At 43.0% G+C, this 22,105-nt stretch overlaps 1 protein-coding gene across 1 annotated transcript in view; it reads right to left on the bottom strand.

Annotated features, from left to right (window-relative positions):
* Positions 1 to 2,553: 2,553 nt before the first annotated feature.
* abca2 (ATP-binding cassette, sub-family A (ABC1), member 2) overlaps positions 2,554 to 22,105 on the bottom strand; it is a 457,180-nt gene continuing 437,628 nt past the window's right edge. Inside the window, exons 47-50 of the mRNA XM_067969563.1 lie at positions 21,384 to 21,486; positions 17,479 to 17,616; positions 14,681 to 14,887; positions 2,554 to 6,724 (exon numbers count right to left, since the gene is read on the bottom strand). Coding sequence (XP_067825664.1) covers positions 6,689 to 6,724; positions 14,681 to 14,887; positions 17,479 to 17,616; positions 21,384 to 21,486 — 484 coding nt within the window. The 3' untranslated portion in view covers positions 2,554 to 6,688. The remainder of the gene's footprint in view (positions 6,725 to 14,680; positions 14,888 to 17,478; positions 17,617 to 21,383; positions 21,487 to 22,105) is intronic.

Genomic DNA, 22,105 nt, shown 5'->3' with positions numbered 1-22,105 from the left:
TTTTGTTAAAGGCAAATCGTGTTAACGAACTTGATTGAGTTTTTTGATGAGGTAAGAGAGAGGGTTGGTGAGGGCAATGCTGTTGATGTGGTGTATATGGACTTTCAAAAGGCGTTTGATAAAGTGCCACATAATAGGCTTGTCAGCAAAATTGAAGCTCATGGAATAAAGGGGCAGTGGCAGCATGGGTACAACATTGGCTAAGTGACAGGAAACAGAGAGCAGTGGTGAACGGTTGTTTCTCAGACTGGAGGAAGGTATACAGTGGTGTTCCCCAGGGGTCGGTACTAGGACCACTGCTTTTTTTTAATATATATTAATGACTTGGACTTTGGTGTACAGGGCACATTTTCAAAATTTGCAGAAGGCACAAAACTTGGAAGTGTAATAAACAATGAGGAGGATAGTAATAGATTTCAAGGGGACATAGACTGGCTGGTGGAATGGGCCGACACATGGCAGAGGAAATTTAATGCCGAGAGGTACAAAGTGATACATTTTGGCAGGAAGAACAAGGAGAAGCATTATAAATTAAATAGTACAATTCTAAAGGGGGTGCAGGAACAGAGAGACCTGGGGGTATATGTGCACAAATCTTTGAAGGTGGCCGGACAGATTGAGAAAGCGGTTAAAAAAGCATATGGGATCTTGGGCTTTATAAATAGAGGCAAAAAGTACAAAAGCAAGGAAGTTATGTTGAACCTTTATAAAACACCGGTTCGGCCATTACTGGAGTAGTGTGTCCACTTCTGGGCATCAGACTTTCGGATGGATGTGAAGGCCTTAGAGAGGGTGCAGAAAAGATTTACTACAATGGTTCCAGGGATGAGGGACTTCAGTTACGTGGATAGACTGGAGAAGCTAGAGTTGTTCTCCTTAGAGCAGAGAAGGTTGAGAGGAGATTTGAAAGAAGTGTTCAAAATTATGAAGGGTTTAGATAAAGTAAATAAAAGAGAAATTGTTCCCATTGGCGGAAGGGTCGAGGACCAGAGAACTCAGATTTAAGCTGATTGGCAAAAGAACCAAAGGCGACGTGATGAAAAACTTTTTACGCAGCGAGTAGTTATGACCGGGAATGCATTGTCTGAAAGTGGGGGTGGATGCAGATTCAATCGTGGTTTTCAAAAAAAAATTGGATAAATATTTGAAGGGAAAAAATTTGCAGGGCTACAGGGAAAGACCGGGGGAATGGGACTAACTGGATTGCTCTATCAAAGAGCCGGCACAGACTCAATGGGCTGAATGGCCTCCTTTTGTGCTGTAATGATTCTATGAGTTCTACTGCCTATGCCTGATGACATCTTACATCATATTGGTTCTGGTGGAACCCAAACTGAGCGTCATTGAACAGCTTATTGGCAATAGATGTTGCTTGATGGCACTATGGACGACACCTTCTATCACTTTACCTACTCTGCCCCCCCCTCCAATTCTGGCCTCATGCGCATCCCCAATTTTCACTGCCCCATCATTGGCGGCCGTTTCTTCAGCTGTCTAGGCCGTAAGCTCTGGAATTCCCTCCCCAAACCTCTTGGGCTCTCTCTCCTCCCATAAGTCGCTCCTTAACACCTCCCACTTTGTCTAAGCTTTTGGTCACCTGTCCTAATATCTCTTTATGTAGCTCGGTGTCAAATTTTGTTTGATAACACGCCTGTGAAGCGCCTTGGGATGTTTTACTACGTTAAAGGTGCTATATAAATGCAAGTTGTTGTTATTTGGGAGGATGCTACACAGAGGACATACTTGGATAATTTTCCACATTGCCAGTGTCACTGATGTACTGGGACAGCTTGGTTAGGGGAACAACTAACTCTGATGTGCAGGCCTTCAGCACTCCTGCGGGGATGTTGTCATTGTTTGCAGGCTTTGCTGTGTTCAGTGCATTCACCACCTTCTTAATGTCACTTGTCTAGTCACTGGTATCTATGAAGGTGGGGATCTTGGAAGGACACCGAGTAGGATAATCCAGGTTCTAGCTTCGGCTTTAGACACTTGAAAACACATCAGCTGTGTTTCTTGCACTCACGTGCTGGTTTCTACCATGGTTGATGATGGAGGGACGTTTAAGGAGCCTCCTCCTCCCGTTAGTTGCCCACCACCATTCTCAACTGGATGTGGTAGGACTACAAAGCTTTGCTCTGGTTAATTTGTTGTGGCGCAGCTGAGCTCTGTCTATAGCCTGCTATTTTTGGTGTTTAGCATGCAGATGGCCCTGTACAGTAGCTTCACTAGGTTCGGCCCTCATTCTAAGGTATGCCTCGTGCTACTCCTGGCACACCTTTCTACACTCTGCAATAAACCACCCATGTAGCACAGTGGTAGATATTAATATTACTGCTTGATTTTTTTTTTAACAGGGCAAGCAGAGAAGGGACTTAGGGCTCCTTAAATTAGGAGATCAATGCGGCTTGGTGATATCAGGGGAAGCCCACAATTGAATAATGGATGGGATGGGCTTGATGGGGTGAAAGGTCTTTTCTCATTCCGAATTTTCTTATGTTCTTCATTCAAGTATCACAATCCAAATGAAAAGGCAAAGCCTCTCCAAAAAAGTTTTATACAACAAAACAAATATTTATTTTGTTCTTGCTAGCAATATACAGGCCATTCTGTCATTGCTCTGAATGTGACGCAAATGCTCGACAGATCAGGAACCGAAAACATTACAGCAATGCAGGGCGCTTCTAGCCTAACAGTCAGAAATACCCCATAAAAGACAAGAGACACACACAGGAATGTGCAAATATGACACTACTTAACACGTCCACTGCTCTCACGAACAGGCACGTCAACAATTCCATTAACACACAAATAAATCGATGGTCAAAAGCTCAGCTCAACAGGCCAGACACAGAAAGTTTTGCAAAAATATACAAGAGTGTTGAAAGCACGAGGTTCTGGAGAAGAGGGAGGCTCTGGGCAAAGTCGATGAAAAGCTTTTTAAAAGAATTTTATTTTGAAAACCGGGAACCGCATGTCAGGAAAAGTCCTGGGGGCCTGCCACTGGAGTTGAAAGATTAAGAGGGATGAGAGACCAATATGAATGCTAGACAGACCAACAGTGAAGCTTCTGGTCATAAAGGGCTACTGTTAATATCGTTGCATTGCTCATATACTATTTCTATTTTGCAATACTTTGTGATGCTCACGGCACCAGGCTTCTATGGACTGGGACCAACCAGATCGGTTGTATCAATTCTTTATAAAATTTATTGGCACCCACTTTGGAGTAGTTTGTTAGTGTGACTTTGCCACTTTGGATCTAAAAGGAAGGTCCACATTAAAGGAATTATAGAGAACAAACATGAGAGAAATCCTGATTTTTTTTTTCTAAAGAGGGGCTTTACTCTGTTGGAAAGTGAACTTAAAGGCCCTCCATTATATGGAGAGTTTATACTGAACAGTCCAGCTGTTCCTAATAGTGATGCTTATTACTATCACGGTGCCCATATCCCAGTCGACGGTGACAGCACTTTATTGCTTTACGTTTGTCCATTAAGTGGGAGCTGGGTTGTAGTTTCAGTGGAAAGGTAGCAGTTAAGTCTGCCTGGGGTGCTTCAGCAAGCTACAAGTTAAATTTAGTTGCATTACACCGCTGGGTTCAGTAACTCCTCCAAAATCCAATCCTTCCCCGTCCCCTCAACGACACCCATCACCGTCCACTGTAAATCAATATTCCGCAAACAAACCAAGAAGGGAAAGTAACAAGAGAAAATCACAAGTAATCTGAAGTGAAGTTATGCTTTGTGACTATTTAATTCTTTTTCCTAAAGAAAGGGTTTTAATGGAAATGCTCACCCCCATTACCTTGTTCCACATTGGATTTTCTTCTTTTGCACGATACAGAAATCCATGTGTCTCATACCTGTTTTTTTTTGAGCCAAGCTTTTTAGCATTTTTTCTCAAGACAGGATGCAGCCTTCCAAACATTCAGATCCCTTGTGTTTAAGTGCATGGGGTAAGATATGACATTACGAGGCACAATACAATGGTAGGGTTCAAGCAGTTAACTTTAAAAAAAAACAACATAATTTGATCACACTTAACGAAGAAATCTTCAATCAATTGAAAATTGAGGTCCAGAAAGCAGGAGGGGAAACAAAGAATGAAAATATAAAGTGGACAGAATTAGATCTCAAGTTACTTTCAACAAGTCTCTTTAAACCCTGCCTTCTCAAGCAAGGTCAGAATTAACAATGCAGATTAAGTTCTAATGACACATACAAAAAAAAAAGAAAATTCCCTTACTGATTATTCTTTATTTTCATTGCACTGGTTGCCATGGAGATGTATCGAAAGATAAAAGTCAACTTAAAACTACCGTCTCTCCTCCTGGCCCACAAATTTCATCATTTAATTCCAAAGCTCTGACTGACCAAAATAACTAATTTTCGAAAATAAATGAAAGAAAAGGCAGTCCCCGGTTCCACAGAATGACTGGGATGCAGTAATCTAAGACTTATTGACTGTAACAATTGTCTGCCAGGTCGATTGATGTGGCTAGTATCCAAGGTCGCTGTCGGATTGGAGGCTCAGCCACATAGTCACACCCACCTGGCTGACAGACGGCTCTGAAGGTGCACACAGACAATCACCTTAGGTCACTTTATCTCAGCACTTCAAAAGAATTGGGGGTCAACTTCAATGTGACTTTGACATTAGGGAGATGCTTTAGAATGAAAAAAAATATACAAATGAGGCTTTCCATTTTAAATGCGAGTTATATCTCGATGCTTTCTGTTTAGAATCTTTGCAATAATTAGCTGCGTTAGTACTGAGCATCCACCTCTAATAACAGCAATTCGAGGTTACATTTGCACTCTTTGTCGTGTTGCTTATGCTTATTTTAAATAAAGCACATTCAAGAGAAGTTGTAGTCCTGTACTGCAGCTCATTGTAAACACTCAGAGATTTTGTCAACATGTACAGTTCTGCGTGGGGTGGGAAGCATTGCTTAAATTGAGAAGGCCAATTCTCCTCTGGTTATATGATCACTTAAAGGCGAGCTTTGGCTGGGCGTGTATTTTGACCTTGTGTTTGAGGTTATGGCAGCATTTCCTTTTAAAATGAATTTATTTCCAATTTAGCTGCCGAGGGATAGGCTGAAGTTTGAGTGTAATAAACCTAAAAAATTTTAAGAGTTAGATGAACATTTCATTTCATTTTATAGCTAAAGGGGCCTTTATTTGTTTTCTATTATACTTCTGTGCTTTATTTCATCCTTGGAGGCACTTACAAGGGCTGTGGCACACACTTGTCTGTTGCTACATTTACAAAATCAAGAATAAATGCCCGCAAATTAAAGACAATTTTTAACCCAAAGTGCGTCACAGCCATTTAGGAAGAGCTGCTTCAGGATTCAGATGAGTTAGTCAGCAGAAGGCAGCCTTGGAAAATGGTAACTAATTGCATACAGTGCCCTGTGCCACACAGAAGTTCTAGTCTGAGCTGTCGGAATTGAACCCTTTTATTTTATGCTCATTTGGTGTAAGTGATCGTTACGAGGTGGAATAAATCAGGTGGGTTCGTTTTCATGCACTTTGTCTTCAATAATACGTTAACGTAAAGAGAATGTCAACCAAGTACACGGAACAGAGACCTGAAGGATTTACTGTGGTTTCTAAGAAAAGGGACAGATCGAGGAGAAGTATAGAGACAATTAGTTAGTACCAGGGTGACAGTAAGATTTTGGTTTGCCCTTGTTTATGTTTTGAAGATCTAATCAGTAGCATGTGGGTGGGTTCAAAAAGTGGTAATGAGATATCTTATTTATAAATTCTCACAAAGGGTTTAGTCAGATGGTAAGAATGTGCTTACAAATGTATTTTTCCGGAAACAGGATTGTGAAGAATATAAGCAAACTTTTAATTTCCAGGGCATGGTCCATTGATTAATAATTCAAAAGATTTTGCCTTTTCTAATTCTGAAATTGAAAATCCTAATCATTTAGTGGAAGCTGGACTGCCATTGACAACAAACAACCAGCTCCTGCCTCCAACATTCTAGGTTTCCATCCAACAAACACTGGCAGTAATTTAAACTAGCTCTTAGCATTTGAGTCACTGTTATGTGCACAAAGCAGAATTGCACTTAAGACTTTTCGTGGTTAGGCCTAATTTGTAGTCTGGATTTTACCGTAAAGATCTGTAGGCCTTAGGCCCAGGGTGCATAGGCTAAATTCACGCATTTGCTGTTATGACGAGGGTTAAATATCTGAGTGTTTACAACATTTTAGTAATTGAAAATAAGGATCCTAAATGTTTTGCTCATCACTTCTACACTGTTCTTAAAAATAAACTTTTAAATATTCCAATACACAGCAGACAGCTTTTATACACACTTTTTTTTTTTGACAGTGCATTAAAATAAAACAGCTCTGCATTAAATAAAATGCAAAGGAACTCATGTTCGTTGGAGATCTACTTCGCCAATACGACCCAGAAGCAATGCATGGGTACCAAAACCGCTCACGCCCACGGAGCAGCGTTCTCTGCTGGTTGCTGGGTTTAATGTCTCCATCCGAAGTGTGTTTCAGCTCGAAGGAACCTATCGACCGTACAAACGGTCATTTCCACTCCCCCCCCACTCCCAGCACTGCCCTTAGTCTTGTGCTGGGATGATGCAAAGTTCTCAAATGTCGTGTACAAGGTGTTCAGAGATGGTAATCTTCATGGGGGACTTCATCTACTCAGCACAGTGTGTCCGTGTTGAACGAAAGCTGAGCCTGGAAAGAGAAAGATAACTTCGGAGGATATCCATCGACAATCATGCAATAAAACCCCACTCTCTTTTTTCAGGTACGTCCCCCTTCCCCACCCTGCCCCCAATTTTCTCTCCACATTATGCAACACTCTAAAGCCAAGATGGAGAGAGGCTGGGCAATCCAATTGACCAGCTCTTTGCCATACCGCTGCCACAGAGAACGATTGGGAGAAAGCTCCACCTTTGATTTTTTTTTTTAAGCCTCTCACGGAGGGGAGGCAGCTGGTGCTTGCCCAGTGACAGGGAGGAGACTGCAAACTGAACAGAGCGACGAACCAGTGTTCTAATTCTTCACTGAACCACTAAAAAAAAGAGCACCACAGAGCAAGGCTGTTAAAAAAGCATACGGGAAGATATGTTAAACCTTTATACATCACTGGTTAGGCCTCAGCTGGAGTATTGTGTCCAATTCTGGGCACCACACTTTAGGAAGGATGTCAAGGCCTTGGAGAGGGTGCAGAGGAGATTTACTAGAATGGTACCAGGGATGAGGGACTTCAGTTATGTGGATAGACTGGAGAAGCCGGGGTTATTCTCCTTAGAGCAGAGAAGGTTAAGGGGAGATTTAATAGAGGTGGTCAAAATTATGAGGGGTTTTGATAGAGTAAATAGGGAGAAACTGTTTCCACTGGCAGCAGGGTCGGTAACCAGAGGACACAGATTTAAGGTAATTGGCAAAAGAACCAGAGGAGGGATGAGGAGAAATTTTTTTATGCAGTGAGTTTTTATGATCTGGAATGCACTGCCTGAAAGGGTGGTGGTAGCAGATTCAGTAGTAACTTTCAAAAGGGAATTGGATAAATACTTGAAGGGGAAAAAATTGCTATGGGGAAAGAGCAGGGGAGTGGGACTAGTTTGGACAGCTCTTTCAAAGAGCCGGCACAGGCAAGATGGGCCAAATGGCATCCTTCTGTGTTGTGTGATTCTATGATTCGAAGTGAGACGGCAGTCCCAAGTGGGCTTTTCCCAGAATGGGAGTGTTTTGTGCCCAGGCAAGTTGATTAATGAGTTGTATTGATCTGTCTGTACAGATCACCATAGATTGAAAGCTCCTTCTGACCAAAGAAACAACCTACTGGCAGTGGTCAGGGTATGAAATAGAAGAATCCCTGATGCTGCACTCCCAGGGGGAACCTTCTTTAATGAGCGTGTGTCAGAGAACTTGGGCTATAATGTTGAAGCCAATTCACCAGCATGCATACCCTGCAAGCACAACATCATGCTACAGTCAATAAAGTGCCAGCATTTATTGATGGCAGCATATCTCATAACTCTAATAGCTCTGTGAGAAGTGGCAGCACAGTGATTTAGCACATGGTCCTTGAATCCAGTCTACTGACACGCAGCGTGTTAAATAAGGTTGGTGAGCTGCAGGCTCAAATAGCCACATGGGAATATGATGTAGTGGTAATAACGGAGACCTGGCTCAAAAATGGGCAGGATTGGGTACTAAATATTCCTGGATACAAGGTGTTCAGGAAAGATAAGGAAGGAAAGAAAGGAAGGGGGTTGGCTGTATTGATTAAGCAGAATATTGCAGTGCTGGAGAGAAAGGATGTCTTGGAGGGGTCAAGGACACAATCTATTTGCTTAGAGTTAAGAAACAATAGAGGTGCCATCACACTACTGGGTGTATTCTATAGGCCACCAACTAGCGGGAAGGATATAGAAGAGCAAATTTGCAGGGAAGTTACAGAGAGGTGCAAAAGCCATAGGAGTAGTGATAACGGCAGACTTCAACTATCCTAATATAGACTGGGATAGTAATAGTGTAAAGGGCAAAGAGGGGGAGCAATTTTTGAAGTGTATTCAGGAAAATTTTCTTGACCAGTACTTTTCCGGCCCAACGAGGAAGGAGGCATTGCTGGATTTGGTTCTGGGGACTAAGGCGGGCCAAGTGAAGCAAGTGTCAGTGGGGGAACATTTAGGGAACAGAGATCATGGTATCATAAGGTTTAGAATAGCTATGGAAAAGGACATGGATCACTCTAAAGCAAAAATACTCAATTGGAGGAGGGCCAATTTCAGTGGGATGAGAACAGATCTGGCCCGGGTAAATTGGAATCAAAGATTGGCAGGCAAAACTGTAATTGAACAATGGGTGGCCTTTAAGGAGGAAATGGATCGGGTACAGTCTAGGTACTTTCCCACTGGGGAGAAAGGTAGGGCAACTAAAGCCAGAGCGCCCTGGATGACAAAAGAGACAGAGAATAAGATGAAGCAGAACAAAGCGACATATGACATGTCAGGTTGATAACACAAATGAAAACCAGGCTGAATATAGAAAGTTCAGAGGGGAAGTGAAAAAGGAAATAAGAGGGGCAAAGAGTATGAGAATAGACTGGCGGCCAACATAAAAGGGAATCCAAAAGTCTTCTATAGGCATGTTAACAGTAAATGGGTAGTAAGAGGTGGGGCCGATTAGGGACCAAAAAGGAGATCTACTCATGGAGGCAGAGGGCATGGCCGAGGTACTAAATGAGTACTTTGCATCTGTCATTACCAAGGAAGAAGATGCTGCCAAAGTCATAGTAAAAGAGGAGATAGTTGAGATACTGGATGGGCTAAAAATTGATAAAGAGTAGGTACTAGAAAGGCTAGCTGTACTGAAAGTGGATAAGTCACATGGTCTGGTTGGGTCGCAGCCTAGGTTGCTGAGGGAAGTAAGGGTGGAAATTGTGGAAGTACTGGTCATAATCTTCCAATCATTCTTAAATAAGGGGGCGGTGCCAGAGGACTGGAGAATTGCAAATGTTACACCATTGTTCAAAAAAGGGTATCAGGATAAACCCAGCAACTACAGGCCAGTCAGTTTGACCTCAATGGTGGGGAATCTTTTAGAAACGATAATCTGGAACAGAATTAGCAGTCACTTGGACAAGTGTGGAATGATTAGGGAAAGCCAGCATGGATTTGTCAAAGGCAAATCGTGTTTAACTAATCTGATTGAGTTTTTTGATGAGGTAACAGAGAGCATAGATGAGGGCAATGAAGTTGATGTGGTGTATATGGACTTTCAAAAGGCGTTTGATAAAAATGCCGCATTGTAGGCTTATCATCAAGATTACGGCCCATGGAATAAAGGGGGCAGTAGCAACGTGGATACAGAATTGTCTAAATAACAGGAAACAGAGAGTAGTAGTGAATGGCTGTTTTTCGGACTGGGGGGAGGTGTTCCCCAGGGGTAGGCACTAGGACCACTGCTTTTCTTGATATATATTAATGACTTGGACTTGGGTTACAGGGCACAATTTCCAAATAACACAAAACTTGGAAGTGTAGTGAACAGTGAGGAGGATAGAGATAGAATTCAAGAGGATATGGACAGGCTGGTGGCATGGGCGGACACATGGCAGATAAAATTTAACGCAGAAAAATGCGAAGTGATACATTTCGGTAGGAAGAATGAGGAAAGGCAATATAAACTAAAGAGCACAATTCTAAAAGGGGCACAGGAACAGATAGGTCTGGGGCTATATGTACATAAATTGTTGAAGGTGGCAGGGCAGGTTGAGAAAGTGGTTAAAAAAGCATTTGGGATGCTGGGCTTTATAAATAGAGGCATAGAGTACAAAAGCAAGGAAGTCATGATGAACCTTTATAAAACACTGGTTTGGCCACAACTGGAGTATTGTGTCCAGTTCTGGGCACCGCACTTTAGGAAAGATGTGAAGGCCTTAGAGAGGGTGCAGAAGAGATTTACTAGAATGATTCCAGGGATGAGGGACTTTAGTTACCTGGACAGACTGGAGAATCTGGGGTTGTTCTCCTTGGAACAGAGAAGGTTGAGAGGAGATTTAATAGAGGTATTCAAAATCATGAAGGGTCTAGACAGATTAGATAGAGAGAAACTGTTCCCTTTGGCGGAAGGGTCAAGAACCAGAGGACGTAGATTTACGGTGATTGGCAAAAGAACCAAAGGTGACATGAGGAATAACTTTTTTTATACAGCGAGTGGTTAGGATCTGGAATGCACTGCCAGAGGGGGTGGTGGAGGCAGATTCAATCATGGCTTTCAAAGGGAACTGGATACGTACTTGAAAGGAAAAAAATTTGCAGGGCTGCGGGGATAGGGCCGGGGAGTGGGACTAGCTGGATTGCTCTTGCATAGAACCGGCACGGACTCGATGGGCCAAATGGCCTCCTTCTGTGCTGTAACCTTTCTATGATTCTATGATTTATGTATCTCTCTCTCTCCATACATACCATTTCATGGCAACGGGCAGTATTTTGGGGGCTTGGTCAGTGCGCCAGCGTTTATAGACAAAAATCAATGCAGTGGGGCCCCCTTTGACCCTAATCTTTGCTCCTCCAGAGTCTGGTGCATAATACACTGGAACAGGACCATGTCTCCTCTCAATGTTGCTTCCACCATTATGGTTGTTCCTACTTGCATTTGGCCCACCGTGCCTGTGCTGACTCTTTGAAAAAGAGTAATCCAATTTACCCCGGCCCCATAGAAATGCTTCCTGACATCACCCCTGAATGGCCTAGCTCTAATTTTAAGGTTACGCCCCTTTGTTCTGGACTACCCCACCATCTGGTACTTTGGGAGGAAAGAGGGAAGAAGCTACGAATGCTACGGTTGGTATGGGGGAAGATAGGAGTGTGCCAGCACTAACTGAGAGGGAGAGCGCCGGCATAAATGTTAAGGGGGAAAAAAGTGCTAGCATGAACTCTTGGGCATGGGAGGGTAGAAAGCCAGCTTGAACAGGGGGAGTGTGAGTAGTGTACCAGCTTAACTGGTTTGGAAGGGAAGAGTAGTTCAAGGTTGAATTGATGAGGTGGGTGAAGTGTGCCTGTATGAACTGGGAAGGTTGGAGGAGAAGGGAGATTCTCTGTGAAAGGGTGGGCAGTTGGATGGGCCGCAGTGTCCCTGTGAACTTGGTCCAGAGGGGGCAAAGTGCCTTTGTGAACTGAGACTGTGAAGGCTTGAATATGGGAGAGTGACTGTTGGGGTAACGTTTGGCTAACAATGGTCTGGCTAGTCAATTGACAACAAAATGTCACTTTGTTTTTCATCTTTTTAAAATTAAAAATCTATTAATTGCGAAGTATAAAAATTAACCACAATAAATGGTTTTGTTAAATGTAAAAAAAAATCTTTTTTTTTTCTGAGTGGCAATCTGTTGCTCCTCCCCCACTCCCAGAAATGCACCACCTATATTTTGCCTACCACATTTGGATTTCCCCTTTAGCCTTTCATGTACTGAAGTTTCTTTCCTCCAATATAAATGAAGGAATGTTGTGTACACCACTGAAGGTACAGAGCCCATTCAATGACTTGATGTCACACGTCAGAGCCATTCTTGAGTTGACAGCTTTTTGGGGGCCATGCCAGCTCTTTGGAGCTGTTGGCCAGTTTGCTAAGTTGGCATTTACGCCCCTCTCTATCTTTGGTGAAATACATTTGATCATTCGTACACCGGCTGGGACATGTTTGTGTGCACAGCATAGAACGGTCCACGACTTGGCATCACTTCACAACAAAATGGCGGTTTTACTCAGAAAGTCCGCTAAGATGGTTGTTGAAGGGATCTTCCTCTGATGGAGGGGGTTAACGTGCATTGTTCCAATGGCGGGAGTGTTACTCTCCGACACATCCTGCAGCTGACACTGGAAGGGGATGGGCTTTATAGTCCCAGAGCTGAGATCCCTCAACTCAAGGACAGTAAAATCCTTCAGACTTGGTAGAAAGATTTCCGAATAGAATTTTTTTCACGAGTTAGTGGAAATTTGATTCTACACATAAAAGTTCTCAGCTTGAGTCAAATTGCGATTCAAAGTCTTCATAATTATAAGGAGATGACAGGCTGCTTTATGATTCTGGGTATTATGTCAAAAGAAGTCAAGGAAATGATAGGGTTGTGCAGTTTTAATGAGATGACAAGAGCCTCTCAGCAAGAAAGATGGGCTGGGAAGATAGCTAATGTGCTTCTGGCACCCTTGTTGAATGAACTGCTTAATGCAGTGAATACTCGACTCTATGAACAATTTAGAATAACCACAATAGCAATTAGTCAGTCACTTGAAGATGAAAACACTGGCTGCCAAATCCTTATCTGTGCTGGTTGAACAATGCCACATAGCTATGGGAAACACCCAGCTCATATTTAGTGGATGACTTTATTCAGTGAAGTTATTTTCTGCTGCATGGCACTTTGGACCAGGGCAGGAGTGCGAGCAGTGGCAGGAATCAATCCGAGCTAGATCCCCCCCCCATCACTGTTACTGTTGAAGTCGTCAAAGAAATCAAAGAAGGGACCAAAAACAAATGTCCAAGTTAAATGTCATTTGCTGCAGTAAAGAATCGGGAATCCCACTTCAACACCTCATCTCTACTAGCCACACACAACTGAGCATTAACAATTTCTCCCTCTGGTTGATGGAACTACCTGTAGGTGCAGAATGCCCGCACAATAAATGTTACTGCCTAAAATAGTTCATTGTGTGAAGCACACAATAAGGTGCTCTAAAAATTCAAGTATTACCTCACATTTACCCTTGGTGGGAGCTTCACCAGCAAGGGGGTGAAAATAGGGTTATGCAGTTTTAATGGCATCACAAGAGCCTCTCAGCAAGAAAGATGGGTGGGGAAAGTGGCGAGTGTGCTTTTGGCACCCTTGTTGAATGAGCTGCTTAATGCACTGAACGTCATAATTCTGAGAAGCTGTCCTTTGGCTTAGAGTGAATATAGCTAATATGGCTGTCACAGGCTCGCTCACATGTGCACACACCCCTATAACATTTTCATCTGACCTACCTTGGGACATGTTTACCTGAAGGGAAAACTGCCCTTTCAAGGATGCAAGTTGGTACATGGACAGTTTGTTTTCCCCCCAACCCCCAAGTTTAGAACTGTAATGTAGCTGTTTTGCACTGCTACAAACAGGCAGCAGCCATATTCCAAGGTGGAACGTATAAAAACTGCTTTGTTTATGGTCACGGTGTGGGTAGAATGCAGTTGAACTGGTGATGGACATGTGTCTTAGCCACCTCAGATTTGCTTTTGATAATCCCAATTTGAGAGAGTGAATTCAACCTGACATCTGCCTCTCAATCTTTTAAAGCCGTCAGTGTTTCATTTCAATCTTTTTGGTTTTTTTCCACAGGCCGTGAGCGGGAGCCAAATCAGTTAAATATTTTTCGGTAATTTGGCTCTGGTTTGCTACAAAAAAAATGACTTTCTTTTCAGGGGCAAACTTGGAATAAGAAGGTAATTTTATAAGAATTTGCCAGTGAGAAAGATTTCTAAACAAAAAAAAAGCATTGCTGTATTCCAAGATAATAAACGGCTTGGCAGTCTCACAGCAATCAACAATTAGCTGAAACTACAACGAATGCCCTGTATCTACTTGTTATAGAAAAATGGATATTTCTATCCCTGTTTGGGGCTAAATGTTGGTGGGGTGGGTTGTTCACCTATACATGGGTCATATCCTCCCTCGGGTTTCCCTCCTAGTCAAGTAATTTTCCTAAAGATGGTGGAATCCACCGCTGCACCAGATCAGTGCGTGTCCATCAGCTGTCGATCCTCTCCTCCAGCACTGCGATATCTGAATGGCAACTTTCCCTCCTGACTTCAGCCTCGGCTCCCGCTGGATAGATACGGGAGGTGGTTTGGGGGGGGGCGAGGGATTTAAAATCGGCGATGGGAACCAGAATTGAAGTTGGGAAGGACAGCTGCCGTTAAAATATGACTGCAACAGAGCAGCGGACCAACAGCCAATAGGAACCTACTGGTTGAAATGAGAAAGAACAGTTAGAGAACTTATTTATAATGTCAGCCAACTCAATGGGCGGGTTTGATGACGAGAAGCTTTGGAGTGTTGTCCTCATCTTATGATGGAGGTTTTGGGGGCAGGAGGGGCTTGATAATACGATGGGTCCTTTAATCACAACTGCATGCGGTACTTACGCGTTCCTCCTCGAAGCTGATTAGCCCTTCATCGTCACTCTCTAACTCCTCGGGCTCTTCGACGGTCAGAGCCTGCAGTTCTGTCGTGGTGCCCCTTGGCCGCAGCAGACTAAGAATTCGCTTGACCGGTGACTGCACGCTCCCAGTGCTGACCGTTTCCTGCTGCTCCAGGTTGTCACTCTGCTTCTTTGCAAAGTTTACAAATACCTGCAATGATCGACAAAGTAGAAGAAGCTCTCAACAACAACAACTTGCATTTATATAGCGCCTTTAACATAATAAAACATCCCAAGGGGCTTTACAGGAGCGTTATCAGATGAAATGCGACATCGAGCCAAAGGAGGAGACATTTTAGGAGAAGTGGCCAAACGCTTGGTCAAAGAGGTAGGTTTTAATGAGTGTCTTGAAGGAGGAGAGAGGGGTAGAGAGGTGGAGAGGTTTAGGGAGGGAATTCCAGAGCTTGGAATCAGCAATCTGATTCAACTTGAAACCTGGACGCCTTATTTACAATGAGCATTTCGGTTACATACTGCTAGCCTTTTGGTTAAAGGCTTAAAGGAATTTTCAAAATAAAAACCAACTGAGGCAGAGCAAGAAGAACTGGGTAAGGCAGCACACTGGTCTTTGAAGTTTGGGATCTGTGTTTGAATTAAGTTCAGGCCAATGTGATGGAAGTCTTCTCTTCCTGCTGACTCAAAGGATCCTCCATGAAATGAGCTTGGGTAAGGCCAAACCAAATCTTAGTGGGTGTCAGCCTGGAGTACAAACTTGACCACGATTTGTTACCATCACTTGGGAGAGTTCACACGGGATGATTGATGCAGCAAATAGAAAATAGCACACTGGGTCAGGAAGTTGTCTGCGTTCTACCTTGCCTGGAAGTAGTTGATGCTAACAATGGATGCCTGCCATTTTGTGCTCAGCATAAGGAGGTAAATCAGTGGTAGGAATGCAACATTTTTCTAGTTCTGGCACCCAACTCAGGCATCTCACAGGTCAGATTCAGAGGAGAGTCCCTTTCACTCTTCTCTGGCAATGTGCATCAATACCATATACAGAAGAGCACGAAAATCTAGTACAAATTTTATTTTCTACAACAGCTATATTTTCCAAATTCCTATGTGAGATTTGGCGCCTAATGAGGTGCACATTCTCTTTTTGCTACAGATTTGTCAACAGGAGGTTGCAAACTAGTCCAAAGGTTTTTCATTTAAGACCTTTAAAACTTAGAAGACTTTTTCATCCCATCAGTTTGGGCTGGATTCAAATGAAGATCTCAGCGGTCTAAGGATTGTGTTCCAAGAAACCTTGCCATCCAGTCTAGATTAATCAGCGATTTCAAATGGTTTTTCCACAGTGGAATATTTGTAATTGAAATTTCCCTCCTCCATCCCCCCTCTAATCCAGGGTTCAACTCTCCTTGGCAACTAATCTCATATCGGACTTCAGCAGACTGAACCCACTGTATCAATTTATATCAAAACTGCGCTGTGGACAAGGCTGAGTCTATCTGACCTGAAGTCAATTGACCGTTGGCCAGAAATGCCCTGTGCTTTCTGCAGAATTTTATACCAAATTCTATTTAAGCACAAAGCAGCAGCCAAGCCTAATTTTGTTTTAAATGTCCTGTTTCTTTGGACTGAGAGAACACATTTTGTCAAGTTGAAAAAGAGGAACACCAGCGGTGGGGCCATGAAATGTATTGGGGACATTTCAACACAATGACAATGTTTATCAGTAAACTATACAGAGTCTCAATTCCATTAATGGCATAGAAGAATAATCTCCTCCAGTGACACTGACTGGATAACCCACTGTATCATTTCTAATGTGGCACATATCTCAATTGGTAGCACTCTTGCCTCTGGGTCAGAAGGTTCCACACCAAGGCTCGAGCTCATAATTCAGGCTGGCACTCCAGCTCAGTATTGAGGTAGTGCTGCATTGCTTGTGCTGCTGTCCTATAGGCGATCCATTAAACCGAGGCCCTGCCTGCCTGTTCAGATAGATGTGGCGTTATTTGAGTTTTTCCTTGTGTCTTGGCCAACGTTCCATCCTCAATCAATCAGTAAGGAGAAGAAAAAAAAATCGACGAATTGTCATTTATGGGACGTTGACAACACAGAATGGCTGCCACATTTGTCGATATATTCCAAAAGTGGTTAATTCTATGAAGCACTTTAGAGAACTTTTAATGACATAAGGCTCTATATAAATGAAAATCTGTCTTTCTTGTTTCCACTACTATTTTTCCATATAGACAATAGTAAGTGACAAATAATGGATAGAGAGCACCACCCACCCATTTGGAGCATAAATACAGAATCTTACAGCACAGAAGGAGGCCATTCCACCCATGCCGGCTCTTTGAAAGAGCTGTCCAATTTAGTCCCAAACCCCAGCTTTTTCCCCATAACCCTGCAAATTAGTCCTCTTCAAGTACATGTTCAATTACCTTTTGAAAGTTCCTATGGAACCTGCTTCCACTACCCTTTAAGACAGTGCGTTCCAGATCTTAACAACCCCCCGTGTGTGAAAAAATTTCTCCTCATTTCCCCTCTAGTTCTTTTACCAATTATTTTGAACCTATGACCTCTGGTTACCGACCCATTTGCCAGAGGAAACAGTTTCTCCCTATTTGCTCTATCAAAATCCCTCATTATTTTGAGTATCAGGTCTCCCCTTAACCCACTCTGTTCTAAGGAGAACAATCCCAGCTTCACCTATGTTACACACTACGAAGAGATCCATCAATCAGCATTTCCCTTGATTTCCATGCGCTCCAGGGTTTTACTCACATTGTCTAGTGTGGTTTGACTGACGGAGTAATCTTCAATTCCTAGTACGTCAACTACTTGCTCCATCTTACTGAAAACCTGGGCCAGCGAGATGTTTTCTGACTTCAGCTGGTACTGCACTTTTGTATGGTGTCTCTCCTAGAACAAAACAAGTCTGCATCAGAGCTGGAGTGAGTCCACTGCTGTGATTGCAACTTTACAAAACTGGGCCCCAACTGTAACGCTGGAGCAATCTGAACTAAACAGAACAGAACAATGATCACAAATAAACCAGTTCACAGTCAACATTATATCAAAGTCATTGTAAATGTTTTGTTTCAACAACAATAACGTGCATTTATATAGTGCCGTTAACGTAGTAAAACATCCCAAGGCGTTTCACAGGAGAGTTATCAGACAAAATCTGACATTGAGCCACATAAGGAGATATTAGGACAGGTGACTAAAAGTTTGGCCAAAGAGCCAGGTTTTAAGGAGCGTCCTAAAGGACGAGAGAGAGGTAGAGAGGTAGCGAGGTGGAGAGGTTTAGGGAGGGAATTCCAGAGCTTAGGGCCTAGGCAGCTAAAGGCACGGCCGCCAATTGGGGAGGGGGGGGGGGGCGATGAATATCGGGGATGCACAAGGGGCCAGAATTGGAGGAACGCAGAGTTCTCAGAGAGTTGAAGGGCTGGAGGAGGTTACAGAGATAGGGAGGGGGGTGAGGTCATGGAGGGATATGAACACAAGGATGAGAATTTTAAATTTGAGATGTTGCTGGACCAGGAGCCATTGTAGGTCAGCAAGTACAGGGGTGATGGGTGAACGGGACTTGGTGCGAGTCAGGAATCGGGCAGCAGTGCTTTAGATGAGCTGAAGTTCACAGACGGTGGAAGATGGGAGGCTGGCCAGGAGAGCATAGGAATAATCGAGTAGCAAAAACATAGATAACAATAGCTCTGCAAGATAAGTTTTAAATGCATTTGAAGGGCAATATACCACATCACTTTTTAATTTTATCCTCCAGGTATTCCTGCTCTAAACGTCAACTGATAGGATCAATGATGTGGAGATGCTGGTGATGGACTGGGGTGGACAAATGTAAGGAATCTTACAACACCAGGTTATAGTCCAACAAATTTATGTTAAAATCACAAGCTTTCGGAGATTATCCCCTTCGTCAGGTGAATGAGTGAAAAGGTTCTCAAATCGCATATCTTATACTAGGCTGGGACAGCATCACACCAATCAAAAGGTGTCGTTGTTATTCAAACAGGCCAGTCACGGAGAACAGCACGTCCCAGTACACTGGATATACACTGTGTCAATTACACAGACAGACAGAAAGAAACCCAAATGGCAGAGAGAGAGAGAGAGAGAGAGAGAGAGAATATTAAAAACATAACTTTTTTTCCCCCTTTTTGCTGGTGGGGTTACGTATAGCGTGACATGAACCCAAGATCCCGGTTAAGGCCGTTCTCATGGGTGCGGAACTTGGCTATCAACTTCTGCTCGACGATTTTGCGTTGTCGTGTGTCTCGAAGGCCGCCTTGGAGAACGCTTACCCGAAGATCGGTGGCTGAATGTCCTTGACTGCTAAAGTGTTCCCTGACTGGGAGGGTCTTGGATTCATGTCACGCTACACGTAACCCCACCAGCAAAAAGGGGAAAAAAAGTTATGTTTTTAATATTCTCTCTCTCTCTGCCATTTGGGTTTCTTTCTGTCTGTCTGTGTAATTGACACAATGTATATCCAGTGTACTGGGACGTGCTGTTCTCCGTGACTGGCCTGTTTGAATAACAACGACACCTTTTGATTGGTGTGATGCTGTCCCAGCCTAGTATAAGATATGCGATTTGAGAACCTTTTCACTCATTCACCTGACGAAGGGCATAATCTCCGAAAGCTTGTGATTTTAAAATAAATTTGTTGGACTATAACCTGGTGTTGTAAGATTTATAGGATCAATGGTTAAAGTTAACAGGGATAGCTGGTGACCACTCTACTTCTCCCTTGAGCTGAGCACACAGTAACAAGGAGATTTTTCCACAACTATCAAATTATGAAAAATTCAATTTAATAATAAATTACTGTTAACAGCATACAAGTTTGAGATTCTATGTTGTCATTCAAAGAGGTCAACTATATCTGTGAATATATATTGTAAAACACGTTTTGTACAACAGGAGAAGATACATAAACCATTCTGAGCTACACCATGTTTTTGCTCCTTTCTTCTATCTTTCAAAACTACTACCATGTCTGTAAGTTCCACTAGTCTGAGTTCTGGTTCCTACCGATGTGAAACTAAGGATTTATGAACTGGACTAAAATGCTGTAGTAAACGTTGTCTACCACTAGAGTGAGCCCCAGTAATTGTGTAGCTCACTGATGGCTTCTAGTGGTTGTAACTGGATATTGTAGCATCACAATGCTACCATCATACAGCACAGGAGGCTGCCATTCGGCCCATCATGCCAGTGCCAGCTCTTTGAAAGAGCTGTCCAATTAGTCCCACTCACCTGCTCCTTTCCCACAGACCTGCAAATTTTTCCTTTTCAAGTATTTATCCAATTCCCTTTTGAAAGTTACGATTAAATCTGCTTCCACCGCCCTTTGATACAAAGATATGCCGACGGGGAATCCCATACATATTTATAAGAAACTCTGATGGTTTGGGGGGCGGGGCAGGGGGTAGGAGGAAGAGAGGCAAAATATGCCAATGATCTCAAAGACAGTTAGAAACAAGTTCAATGCTGTCTAGACTCAAAGAAAAAATCAAATCAAAAATCTGCAGTAATCTTCAGGCTTAAAAGCTCCAGATGAACCTGGCAACAGGTCCGCCTTATAGTTCCTGTTCTAACTTACCCCTAGTCCATTGTGAGCGTAAATACAGGAAATTTGGGGCTGCAACATCACTCAGTCTCATTTAAATATAGCTCAGTGGAAGCACTCTTGCCTGTAATTCAGAAGGTCATGGGTTCAAGTTCCACTCCGGAGACTTGAGTACATATCTAAGCTGATACTTCAGTGCAGTACTGAGGGAGTGCTGCACTGACGGAGGTGCTGTCTTTCGGACGAGACATTAAACTGAGGCCCCATCCGCCCTCTCAGGGGACACATAAGATCCCATGGCACTATTTTAAAGAAGAGCAGGGGAATTCTGCCGATGTCCAGGCCAACATTTATCCCTCAACCAATGACACTTAAAAAAAAAAGTTATCTGGTCATTCACCTCACTAATGTTTGCGGAACCTTGCTGCATGCAAATTGGCTGCCGCGTTTTCTCAAATTACACTACCTGATTGGACATTCTGAGAACGTGAAAGCGGCTACATCATTGAAAGTCCTTTCTTTCTATTCAAATCAAGTCCACAGGGACTCAGCAGGTAGGTCACAGGAAGGGGAAAATTGCAATCGCGAATTTGGACGCATTGTTCTTGTGATGGGAAACTGGTGGACATGACTTCTGCCCCAACTTACTGGCGAGGAAACAAAGCTAAACAAAGTGTTTCTTAGGCCCCCGAAACACGAAAAGTAGGGTGGAATTTTGGGCCCCTTGTGTCTATAAGTCACAAACAACTTTAAGGCATCGTCCTTGATGATACTTTACACTTCAAAGATTTAAACCTCTACTAAAACCTTTGGAAAAATTAGAAATGATATAAAGGACATCCAGCTCGTGTGAAAGATAATAATGAGATGGTAATTCAATATTTTCCTGGGTGTGACGGACAAAAGAACTGAGGTATTCTTCCAGAATGAGTATCTTTACACAGTGGGATTGGGGAGGACCACAGGGCCCATGTACCTCCTTGTATGGCACTAATCCTTTAAAGGGACAGTTTCCTGCAGTTTGGGTAACTACTAGTTCATTTATGTACGGAGACTGTGCAAACAAGAAGATGGTCTTCAGTTGAACTCATACCTTTAAAACTGCTTCGGGGAAATTTCTGTTGAAAAAACGGACCACCTCTTTCACGTACAGGCTGGACTTTGTGCGGACAGTGATCATGTAGCCATCGCCAAACCTAGGAAAGAGACAAATCGGAAGAGGCGATTAGTCTGCACAAGCTAAATGATGGTACAGCATCCATTTTAATATCAGATGACCATTCCTTTGAGATTACAATGTTGACCGTCATACACTACAGAAGAAATTGTGCACTTATGAATTTGCATTACTGGCATAAATGGAGCTTAAAAAGGGCAGAATCTTGAACAGCGACCGGACCTGTAGGTGGAAGTACTTTTGAGCTACCTTCTGTTGTGTAAAAATTGTGTGTTTTTTAAAAATTATACAGATTTGAGGAGAAACGTTTGTTTAGACCCAGTGTTACGGACATTAGGTGAACTCTTTCAGTTGATGTTAGTGAGAAAGAGGGGGGCACAGAAATACAAATATTGTATTAATAAATGGCCAAGGTAAGGTATAGCTGTGTGGTAAGTTATAGTTTGTCCATAACCATCCATGCAGCTCCCTCTGCTCCCCTCCCCTTCCTTTCTCCCTGCATTCGACCTTCCCAGTACTCCACCCACCAAACATCCAATTCTCAGTCAGTCTGCAATTTTTCTCCCATCTCACCCCTACCCTCTTCCATGAGGACCACTTCCAGCTCCATTGATCCCCTTTCCAATTAGCTAGCCCAT

Source organism: Heptranchias perlo, chromosome 31 (genome assembly GCF_035084215.1).
Source record: "Heptranchias perlo isolate sHepPer1 chromosome 31, sHepPer1.hap1, whole genome shotgun sequence".
Lineage (NCBI taxonomy): Eukaryota > Metazoa > Chordata > Chondrichthyes > Hexanchiformes > Hexanchidae > Heptranchias > Heptranchias perlo.
This window is presented reverse-complemented; position numbering and strand designations above follow the sequence as displayed.